Source organism: Andrographis paniculata, unplaced genomic scaffold, assembly GCF_009805555.1.
Source record: "Andrographis paniculata isolate CXL003 unplaced genomic scaffold, ASM980555v1 Contig57END, whole genome shotgun sequence".
Taxonomy (NCBI): Eukaryota; Viridiplantae; Streptophyta; class Magnoliopsida; order Lamiales; family Acanthaceae; genus Andrographis; species Andrographis paniculata.
Window position 1 is genome coordinate 2,384,741 of NW_026137592.1, and position 11,653 is coordinate 2,396,393.

An 11,653-nucleotide genomic window follows, 5' to 3' on the forward strand; every position below is an offset into this window, starting at 1 on the left:
ATTATTATTATTATTATTATTATTATTATTATTATTTTGCAATTACTTTGAGTCTAGAGTCTATATATAGATAACACCTTGACTAATTCCTTCCTTATCTCTTGAGTGTCAACGTGGTGAAAATATTTCCACATATTCAGCATGCGTTTATTTAATTTTACCATAATATTAGGCTGTTCTCTTGTACACATTTTAGATTATTTTTAATAATACTATTTTTATCTTTTTATAGAAAATAAAAATACAAAAAGAATAAATTCGTAATATTAGTTGTTGTTTTTTTCTACACTATTTATTCATATCAAATATTACACGTACGTAATAAAAATAAATTATAAAATCCAGCTAAAAAATACATCCTAATAATGTTTATTTGTTTCGTCTCGGATAAATTATTCATATTATCGTAGTAGATACGAAAATTTAAATAGAGCATAATTACTAAGTAATTAATAAATATACTTTGTAAAGATAATTATAAATTAAAATAACTAAATAATTTATTTAAAATTATAAAATTTAAAATGTGATTAAAATATATAATTATATTTAAAAGGAAAAAAAATAAATTATGTGAGATAGAGCTAAATAAAAAATACACAGTGGTTTAGTGAAGAGATATAAATAAAGAGATATTGAATACCTAATGTATGATTTTATATATTATAAATTTAATTAAATTAATTTATATATATTAAGTATGTATTAAATTAATAAATTTTACTAAATTATTTGTTACGAGACTAAAATAAAAATAATGTTATTTGTTATGGAACGAATAAAATATTTTTTTATAAAATTAATTTATGTTATTTATAAATAAATAAATAAATAATTTTGTTTATTTATATTATATATTTTATTAAAATATAATATTTAAAATATATATTATAGAAAATTTTAGTTATATATAGTAATTTTTCTTTATAAATAAAAAAATAATAAATATTACTATAATCTATTATTATAAAAGTAAAATGTCAAAACTTTTAACACACTTGCATCAACTAATAAAATATTATTATTTATTAATTTACTCCAAAACTTCAAACAATTCTTTTGAACATGAACGGAAATATAATTTATTATTAATATAACTTTAATTTATTATTAATAATTTATTAAAAAAAAATAAAAAAATAAAAAAATGGTTACTGGGACGGGAGGGAGAAGCAATTTACTCCATAGACTGATAGACATTTTCAATTATTATTATTATTTGCGACATCAAGGCCGCGGGCCCACAAGGGTGAACGAACGCCGCCGTGTCCCGGCCGGAGTGTGGGCGGGACCCTTGGATTCCGGCGGGTTCCGCCATGCACGAGCAGCTTCCGTACGGAACTTGAACACCATTGGTTACTTGCATTAATTCGCCTCCTTTCTCTGTCTCTCTCTCTCTAAGTATTTTCCTCATCAAACACACGATACTCATCGACAATTAATTTCTTTAAATTGGCTAACGAGTTTCCGCAGACCTCTCACCTGAACAGTTAGTTCCATTGATTTTCCAAGCTTCGTATCGATTTTCGTTTTCTGCCGGAGCTTTTCGGGAGGCATGGAAGGCGACGGCGCGACGGAGACTCTTCTGGGGAAGAGGGGTAGTGGTTCAGGGGGGATTAGAGAGCTGAGTTTCGTGAAGGAATTTGGCCAGGAATCGAAGTCGCTATGGGCGCTCTCCGGGCCGGCGATATTTACCTACATCTTTCAGTACTCGCTTGGTGCCTTGACGCAGACATTCGCCGGACAGATCGGGGCGTTGGAGCTGGCGGCTGTATCGGTGGAGAATTCCGTCATCGCCGGACTTGCGTTTGGGGTTATGGTAACTTCTAGCGCCGTCTCCTAATTTCTTCGCTTCGTATTTCCCCCCTATTGTCTCCCTATGGATTCACAACCTTCAATTGTTTTCCTGATTCGTCTGTGGAAAATACCTAATGGATTCGATTCCTGCTGCAGCTCGGAATGGGGAGTGCGTTGGAGACGCTGTGCGGGCAAGCCTTCGGCGCCGGACAGATCAGAATGTTGGGAGTGTATATGCAGAGGTCATGGATCATATTGCTGGTCACAGCCTGTGTGTTGCTGCCGATTTACATCTTCGCTCCTCCAATTCTCTCCTTCTTCGGCGAATCTGACGATATTTCTCGCGCTGCAGGTGATTGATTCACAGTTTTACTCCACAGCCATGGCCGCACACAAGCACAATTTAGAAGTAATCTTAGTTCACTGAGTATAGATTATCCGTGATTTGTGGTTCTCTAGGAAAATTTGCTCTGTGGATGATCCCGCAGCTGTTTGCATACGCTGTGAATTTTCCAATCCAGAAGTTCCTGCAGTCTCAGCGGAAGCTCATGGCCATGGCTTGGATATCCCTGGCAGTGCTGATTCTGCACATTATCATCAGCTGGTTGCTGATGTTCACCCTGGGATGGGGCCTTGTTGGAGCAGCTGTTAGTCTAAACACCTCATGGTGGCTCATTGTCACTCTCCAATTGGTTTACATCTTCTACACGAAATCAGATGGTGCTTGGAGTGGATTTTCATGGCTGGCATTTCGAGATTTGTATGGTTTTGTCAAGCTTTCATTGGCCTCTGCTGTAATGTTATGGTAAGATCTTTTCCTTCTTCTTGGTGTTGCTGACAATTTCCTTTCATGTTCTTCAATTTAACTCCGCGGAATTGTCGATTGCAGCTTGGAGTTTTGGTACTTGATGACATTAGTGGTCATAGCAGGTCGCCTGGATAACCCTGTTATTCCAGTTGATGCCATGTCGATATGGTACGCCATTTTTTGAATTATCTGTTTTGTCATTTATTGTCAAGAACAAATCATTTTCTGGGCATTGAAAACAACTGTCTTTGCAATCATTTTATGATCCATGGTGAAGCTGAAAGTGTGTTATAAGTGCTCACAAAAGTAATGTTGATAATAGAAAGTGTTGGAAATTCCCATTTCTTGTTACTAATTCAAGATCCAGAAAGTGATTTTCTTCATTTACAAATTGGGTTGAGACATATGCTCTTTGCAGCATGAACATCCAAGGATGGAGTGCAATGATTTCGATCGGATTTAATGCCGCCATTAGGTGAATTTTACAGCAATACTTCAATTCCCTTATAAATTTCTAACTTGATTCAGTGATGTTTTGTCTTTTTATGTTATTTTCATTTATTGTTTCGAATCCAGCGTGAGAGTGTCGAATGAACTCGGCGCCGGGAATGCAAGAGCCGCGAAATTCTCAGTGGTTGTGGTCTCCATCACAACCATAACAATTGGGATCATTCTCATGGCAGTAGTTCTAGCCACAAGAGAGGACTTCCCATGGCTGTTCACCAACAACGCAGCCGTGGCCAAAGAGACCACTAGAATGGCGATCCTACTCGCGCTCACTTGTCTATTAAACGGCCTCCAGCCGGTTTTATCAGGTAATTCATGCATGCATTCCTACAATGCTCGATTCATGCAAATAAAACTTTACACCAACGTATGTACTAACAAGATTTACATTCAATTCTTTAGGTGTCGCCGTTGGAGCCGGATGGCAATCCATCGTAGCCTACATAAACATCGGGTGCTATTACATTGTCGGAATCCCACTCGGCATTCTCTTAGGATTCACATTTAACTTCGGAGCAATGGTAAATTAGACTTTCCCCCAAACATAAAGTATCGACTTTTTATACCATATTGGTTTTCTTGCCACAATTCATTGTTTGTCTCACAAGTATCGACTTTTCAGGGAATCTGGGGTGGGATGATGGGAGGGATATGTCTACAGACGCTTATACTAATACTCATTACTTCAACTCGAAACTGGGACAAAGAAGTGAGTGATTAGATCGATGATTTTGAAAATTATGTTCAAGAATGAATGTTTATATATATATGGTTGTGATTTTGCAGGCCAGTGAAGCTGAAAGCAGAGTGATGAAATGGGGAGGAGCCACTGCAAATGACGGCTAGCTAATAAAAAAGTTTTGGGGCATTATTTGGTAAGAAAATATGTTTGATTTTGAGTCAAGAATATGCATAATTTGGATCGTGATTTGTGACTAGAGGAGTTCTTTCAATCATGACTTATCTTGTTTTATATTTGTCAGCAATATTTATATATGATTTTGTGGATGAAAGTGTGGGATCTTGTCTCGAGGGGGGCAGACACTGGTTGGGTGGGTAGGTGGCTGGGTAGGTGGGTTTAGTGTGTAATAGATTGGCAGGGCTCAAGAGCTCTGTGTGAGTGGTCAGTTATTGTCATCGTCAGCTTGCCATTCAATTTCGGTACTTTATCTTATCTTAATGCTTTGTTTACCCAATGAATTTTAAAGTTTTGGCATTGTTTTCTTCTAGGAAAAATATTTTACTTCCTTTCGTAAGAAAGAAATAAATATATTATTAGTGTTTTTTTTTTTTTTTTTTTTTTGTTACATTATATTTAACGTTATAAATATTTTTATATTTATATATTTTATTTGTATTATAAAAGATATATATATATATAATTCTTTTGTATAAACAAAGGTTTAGTCTCTCGGTGTCATGAATCACGTGATTGTTTGTGCCAGCTAACTGTTAATTTTTTTATTGTGCTTGGGCCAACCACTGTGATTTTGATACGATATTATATATATATATATATATATATATTTTATTATAATTATCAATTTTGATTTCATTAAAAAAATTTTTTATCAATTTTGCACTCGTTCAAATTAAAATTTTATCAATTTTGATCTCGTGATGATTGACAGAGACTGAACTAGTGGCTTGAACATGATCGTGTTAGATATTGAGAAAGGTGCTATGTTTTATGCCCCTGTTCACAATATCTTCTGAACACAATCATTTTGTGATCTCAACACAACAATCTTTCTGTTCATATTCACATCTTGTTCTTAACAAAGTATATTACTACCCATATAATAGTAATAATCATTTTTAAATATATAATTATATATATAGGGCAGTTTTAGTTAGTTGATTCAATTATTTATTTGTATAAAGTATTTGGTAAAATAATGGTTTGACATTAATTGTTTATACGTAAAATTACAACTAAAAACATTTATATGATATTTTTTTTAAGAAAAAATAATTTTATTCATTTTAATTTAAAATTTTTGAGAAATTTTGTTATTAATTATTGAAAATATAAAAATATTATAAAATATTTATTTTTATTTTTAAATTTGAGAAAATTATTTTTATTAAAAAATAATAATAAATTTTTATTAAAAAAATAAAATAATAAATCTTTCATATATATTTTTTTATTATATTAATTATTGTTTATTAATTTATTATATTTTATTTATTTTTAATGTAAATTTTATAATAAAAAATTAATAATATTTGTCTTTTCTATTTGATTTAATCTTAATAGATTTATATATTTTACAAATAAAATAATTTATACATAATTATTTTATATTTTAAAAATAAAATTATAATTAGTAAATAAAATATATTAAAAATAATTAATAAATACTACAATAAAAATATATTTATATGTATAAAATAAATAATTATTTTTAAAGGTAAATAAGTAATAAATAAAATTAGAATGAATAAACTTATTGTAAAATGCTGGGTAATTAGTTTTTTTATAAATCAGCTTTTTGAGTCAAAAAGCTCATCTAAAAAGCTAATTTATTATTAATTTTTTTACTGGTCAAACAACGGAAAAATATTTAATAAATTAAAAACTCTTTAAAAAACTATTTCCCAAACATTCTTATAATTTTTAAATATAGTAATATATATTATTTTTTAAATAATTTTTATTTTAATTAAAATATTTATAATCATTCATTAATAATATCATTTTTTTTATATTGGTTTCAAAACTTTCTAGTTAAAATATTATTCCACCATCCCACTTAATTTGTCCACTTTAGCTTAGACACAGAGTTTTAGATATTGTGTAATTAGTAAGTAATTAAAAAATATAATAGTAAAAATAATTATAATTTAAAAAATAATTATAGATTAAGATTAAGATAACTAGATAATTTAGTTAAAATAAAAAATATATATATATATAAAGTAAGAATTTTTCAATATGATTAAAGTGAATAATTTTTTTAAAAAAATGAAAAATTATGTGGGATGAACCAAAGTAGAAGGAGTTGGCAAATTATGTGGGACAAATGAAAATAGAAATAGTGATTATATCGGACGAACGAAAATATAAAGAGTGGACAAATTATGTGAGATGGAGGGAGTATAGTTTTATAAATAATACTTACTTATTTTTATTTTTGGACATTCAATTATAAAGTAAACATTTAATTAAATACCTCACCTTTTTTTCATAAATACCCTTAATTTACATTACATCATTACTTTTACATCAAAAAGTAAATGCAAAAATATCATTACACTATTTTTAACTACATAATATAATTAAAATACTATTATTTCTTAAATACCGCATCAAAAATAAATATTTACTTTGTATATGGACGGAAGAAGTATATATATTTTTAATATTTTAAATTATAAATTAAAATATTCTAAAAACTTATTATAAGTTTTGAAAATATATACCGTATTAAAAAATTATATTGATTTTATTATCTTTATACATTTCTTTTCAAGTATATCGTAAAATATTAAATTTTGATATTTTTATATATTTAAATAATAAAAAAAAATATTTTTGTGAAATTATAAGTATATATCATAGGATTTGAACAAAGAAGTCAATGTGATGATGAATATGACTTAACATATGGTCATATTAAAAATATGGTTATGAATATAAGTAAATATTATGTTTAGAATAAAGTCGTGAACAAAGCCGTAACATGCTTGTGCTGAGAACACAAGTACAAATTCATAACATAATAAATCAATTATATATCAATATTAAACAAAATTTATTATTGTTAGGTATTAAAATATTTTAGGGTTTATTGGGCTTATAGATGGACTTAAACACTTGGGCCACAGACAAATCCAAAAAAGGGGGTGGGCTTCTCACACGTTAATTAAGGAAATCAATCAACGAGTCGGTAGTCTGTCTGGTCGGTTGGTAGCATCAGAACAATCAGTAAAGATGGTTGCAATCGTAAGACGGTTCCTCAGGTGGTTGCAACTGCAAGACGGTTCCTCAAGGCGGTTGCAACCGACTGATAATCCGGCGCATATGATCTAATAACGGACTTGAAAGGTATATAATGGGCACGTCGCACCCTGCAACATTAATTTCAGAAAAAATTTGCGTGGGGATCATCATTTTTATCTTTCTTTGTTTTTATTTTAATCATATTCTGTACGGTATTTAAGAATTTACAATTCCAGATATTATTGTAGTCAAATTCGAAATTAGTTTTCGAATTTTACTTTTTATTGTTGAAAACAATATCAACAATTATATTTATATTTTTAATTATCATAATTTTCAACTATTTTGATATAATTTTTTTCGTAATTGTCTCTAAACATAAAAAATAGTGTTTGGATTTAACAATTCCAGATATTATTGTAGTCAAATTTTATTTTTTATTGTTGAAAACAACATCAACAATTATATTTATATTTTTAATTATCATAATTTTCAACTATTTTGATATAATTTTTTTTGTAATTGTCTCTAAACATACAAAATAGTGTTTGGATTTAATTAGGTTTGTTTAACAATTGATTGTTTAATTGGTTAAATATAATTTTAAAAATTTAAATTCGGAATTTAGACGGGTGATGAATCAAATTAGTTAGATTAATTTTGATGAAATAAATAAATATTTTGGATATGATACTTTTGCTAATATTTTGGGTATTTTGCATGTCCCCGACAAACGAACGACCAAATTAAACTCAGGTATATGATCTAATGATTATTTGGATAAAATCTTATTAGAGGGATACATTTATTATAATTTCAAACGAAAATTTGAAATTATAATAAATTACAATTGTTCTAAATAAAAGATTTTTAAAATTAGAATAAATTACAACCCGCGGTATAATAATTAACTTATAATTATGATCTTAATTAATCCCTTATCATTTTGGTTGGAAACAACTATATAAACAATTTTCCATTTATTTAAAACACACAAAAAATATTCAGTATACACTTTCGAGTAGCGCCGTAAGTTCCCACGTTATAAAATTTATTTATTTATTTATTTTTATATAAAATCGGTTTTATATAATGGAACATTATAAAGACTTCACATTCTAAATTCAAGCATAAACTCACACCATAGTCTATACTCTGTCGTTGTAATTTTAGCTTTTTAAATAAAATTTATATAAAAGTAATGAAACCCTAAATCCATTCAGTCTCTTATAATAAGTCTTGACACGATGAATATAACAATTTCCAACACAAAAAGCTTTTAGTAATTACTAATTAAATACTTATAAGATTATTTTGTAACATATATGCATTTATTATTACTACCTCAGTTCGATTTTATGGGTTATATTTTTTTTTTTGTGTTTATTTTAAAATATTAATTATTATATTAAAAATATAGTATAAATTAAAAAAATATAAAATATAATAAAAATTTCTATAAAATAATATTATACAAATAAAAAAAAAAAAATTATATAAATATAATGATAATTTTAATATTAATATACAAAAATAAATGAGATGGCGGTAGAAGGAGTATTTATTATTATTATTATTATTCTAAAAAAAACAAATGGGATGAGGGTATTTTTGGAATATTAAATTGCATTATCCTTTCTGCGATAGAAGCTGAAGCTCCTCCTGCTCGTCGTCCACCCGATAGCGGAACTTCATCGATGGCTATGGCGGCCTCCGTCGCTGCTCTCACCTCATCCCTATCTTCCCTCTCATTCTCCTCCCAAATTTCTCCGAAATCCGCCTTCCAATCTCTCTCGTTTTCCTTGCCCAAGCCAATTTCTATCAAATCCTCCGGTGTTAAGTACCCCACTCTCATTGTTTCCGCCGCCGCAGTAGCAGACCAAGACGTGGAAACTGTGGACTTGAAGAAGCTGGTGAAGTCTAGACTTATCGGTGGATTCGCCGCGCAGAATATAATCGGCACGGGCCGGAGGAAATGCGCCATTGCTAGGGTTGTTCTTCAGGAAGGTTCCGGTAAAATTATCATCAATTACCGAGATGCCAAGGTATTCTCCATTTCCTTTTCTTCAAAGCGTTCTAGCACTACTCTTCCGCACCTGTTAATCATGGATTTTGTGCTGATTTGCTACAACGAATTGGCATTTGACTATGCATCTACTATATTGTAATCTGTATTCCATTCCTATTGCTTACATCATTTCCGTTGCCTCGAAATTCGTCTTCTTCAATTGTGTGTAGAAGTAATGTTTGTTGCTTCAGAACTAAGAAGACATTTAGAATCTGAAAATGTTTACCTTAAACAGCTCACTGTGCAAAATGATATATGAAGAAGATGGTAACAAACTCATTGAAGATGATAACAAACTAAACTAATGTCGAGTAAATGTACCCTAAATAGTGCCCGCTAACGATCTTGTGGCACCGGTGGTGTGGTGCAGAGAACAGACAATGGATGAGAGTAATGGAGGAAGACAATGAAAATGGAGATGAGTTCAAATAGTGAGGTTTATAAATCAATTTGCCCGATGTGTTTGAGGGGTTTTTTGGAAGGGAGTAGCAGATGTAGGCAAGTTAGGGATGGCGATTCCATTGATTAGATATCTGCGATTTGGATGGAGTTTGTGAGTCGATTATTAGTTTACTCTTATCAATAATGTACATATTTCTTTTCGTGAAATCACCAAAAGATTTAGAGGTGCAAGCAAGTGAGGACAAAGTGCGGAAGCATAATATTTTGGTATATTTGATTGACATTTCTGATTTGATCAAAACTCTGATTTTACAAATTCGGAATAAGAAACACAATGTTGCTTCTAAGGATATATTTTACTTACTTGCATTTCTTTTTATGCTGCTAAAACCTACATTGAACTGATAGTAATAAATTAGCAAGATTCGAAAACCCGAAATGATAAGGGCAAGCAGAGCAACATTAGGACCCGAGATTGTTTATCTTATGTTTTCACATTTGAACATAATCTTTAGTCATCAGTGTCTTGATTTCCAGTTAGTACTTTTACAAATAAATTCTAAATCGAACATTGACTTTAGAATTATTACAAAAGAACAGCTATAATGATTCTTGCAGGAATATCTTCAAGGCAATCCATTGTGGCTGCAGTACGTAAAAACTCCGCTGATTACATTAGGCTACGAAAGTAGCTATGATGTATTTGTGAAAGCACACGGCGGGGGCCTAGCCGGGCAGGCTCAAGCGATTTCTCTGGGCATTGCTCGGGCGCTGCTGAAGGTGAGCGACAGCCACCGGTCACCTTTGAAGCAGGAAGGCCTCCTGACAAGGGACTCGAGGGTAGTCGAGAGGAAGAAGGCGGGGTTGAGGAAAGCGAGGAAGCGTCCTCAATATTCGAAGCGTTGAATGAAGGTTAGTAAGGCTTGTTTGTTTGTTTGTGTTGATATTTGAAATTGGGAAGAACAGTGTGGATTCTGTGATGAATTGTTGTGTAGTTTCTGTCTTCTGATTCAATACAATTGATGTGGAAAGCAGACCTGAATTTGAGAACCTGGTTGCAATTTTTATTGGAGAGTTGGATGTTTTCTTTTTTTTTTTTTTTTCTTTCTATTTTACAAGATTTTTAACTATTCATTTTTTTTAAAAAAATATTAAATTAAATAATTTATTTTTTTATATTATATTACAAATTAATTTTATATTCAAAATATTAAATAAATATATATTTATAATATCACATCTAACAACAACTATTAGATTTAAATATTTTACTATTAAAAAATTCAAATTTACAAACAATTTAAAAAAAAAATTATTTACAATATAGAAAATTGTATTAAAAATATAAAAAATAATATTTTATATTAAATATTAAAATTTAAAAATATATTGTGGGCGTTTAAAAAAGAATTATAGACAAACAAGCTCTTTCCCTTTATGTTTTTTTTTTTTTTTTAAAAAATTTATTTAGATGATAGGTTACTGATACGAACTCAAAAGTGAAGACAAAGGTGCGTGGATGTTTCTGTCCCACATCGGTTTGTGAACAGATAAAGGCAGTGCTGTGTACTATAAATTGGGCGACCCTTGCGTTGATTAACTCATACCTTTCTCGGCCTTTTGGCTAAGATCAAGTGTAGTATCTGTTCTTATCAGTTTAATATCTGATACGTGGGCCATCGGCCCACATGATATTAAATTTATTTTTTTAGGGGGAAAGCCCATTAAAGTAGCTTGCTACTTGGGCTTCGAGTGTCGTCCAAACGTTGCACTACAGTTTGGGCCAGGCACACCCCACCAAGTCTCAGTTTCATAATTATTATATTTTTTCATTTATAAGTTGCCCCACTTTAAAGACTCAACTGCTTGCCCCAATCGATCGATGCAGGCAGGCTTTTTTATTTTTTTAATGAATTTTTACATAATCAAACGAATAATAAAAATTATAATATTAATAATTTTATTTTTACTTATTATTTTCTAATTATTACTATAATAATAAAAAATAGAATCAATTTATATATTAGGAGTTATAGTTAAAATTATATAAATATAAGAATGGAGGAAGTAATTCTTTTTGTCTTCTATATATTAGAAAAAAAAGTACAAAATGATATATATT

At 30.1% G+C, this 11,653-nt stretch overlaps 2 protein-coding genes and 1 non-coding gene across 4 annotated transcripts; all 3 read left to right on the forward strand.

Annotated features, from left to right (window-relative positions):
• The first annotated feature begins 1,213 nt into the window (after positions 1-1,213).
• Positions 1,214-4,335, forward strand: LOC127257463 (protein DETOXIFICATION 33). Of its 2 annotated transcripts, XM_051283896.1 has the most exons (10): positions 1,230-1,333; positions 1,474-1,819; positions 1,954-2,149; positions 2,257-2,602; positions 2,687-2,773; positions 3,024-3,080; positions 3,182-3,420; positions 3,515-3,633; positions 3,735-3,821; positions 3,899-4,335. In XM_051283896.1, the coding sequence occupies exons 2-10, from the start codon at positions 1,556-1,558 to the stop codon at positions 3,956-3,958; spliced, it is 1,455 nt and encodes a 484-aa protein (XP_051139853.1). In that variant the 5' UTR covers positions 1,230-1,333; positions 1,474-1,555; the 3' UTR covers positions 3,959-4,335. The 2 variants fall into 2 exon arrangements, with proteins under 2 accessions (XP_051139852.1, XP_051139853.1); XM_051283895.1 differs by having other exon boundaries at positions 1,214-1,819.
• Positions 4,336-8,688: 4,353 nt separating this feature from the next.
• LOC127257511 (30S ribosomal protein S9, chloroplastic) lies at positions 8,689-10,581 on the forward strand. The gene is made up of 2 exons (XM_051283969.1): positions 8,689-9,106; positions 10,150-10,581. The coding sequence occupies exons 1-2, from the start codon at positions 8,759-8,761 to the stop codon at positions 10,435-10,437; spliced, it is 636 nt and encodes a 211-aa protein (XP_051139926.1). The 5' UTR covers positions 8,689-8,758; the 3' UTR covers positions 10,438-10,581.
• Positions 10,582-11,134: 553 nt separating this feature from the next.
• LOC127257561 (U2 spliceosomal RNA) lies at positions 11,135-11,329 on the forward strand. Its single transcript, XR_007840009.1, has one exon. It is a non-coding gene; the product is annotated as a U2 spliceosomal RNA (small nuclear RNA).
• Positions 11,330-11,653: the final 324 nt, after the last annotated feature.

Excerpts from the sequence above, each read along its gene's own strand:
- LOC127257511 (XM_051283969.1), top strand. The coding sequence starts at position 8,759 with ATGGCTATGGCGGCCTCCGTCGCTGCTCTCACCTCATCCCTATCTTCC. Across the intron at positions 9,107-10,149 it reads TCAATTACCGAGATGCCAAG|GAATATCTTCAAGGCAATCC; the intron begins GTATTCTCCATT and ends TGATTCTTGCAG.
- LOC127257463 (XM_051283895.1), top strand. The coding sequence starts at position 1,556 with ATGGAAGGCGACGGCGCGACGGAGACTCTTCTGGGGAAGAGGGGTAGT. Across the intron at positions 3,081-3,181 it reads GGATTTAATGCCGCCATTAG|CGTGAGAGTGTCGAATGAAC; the intron begins GTGAATTTTACA and ends TTTCGAATCCAG. Across the intron at positions 3,634-3,734 it reads CATTTAACTTCGGAGCAATG|GGAATCTGGGGTGGGATGAT; the intron begins GTAAATTAGACT and ends TCGACTTTTCAG.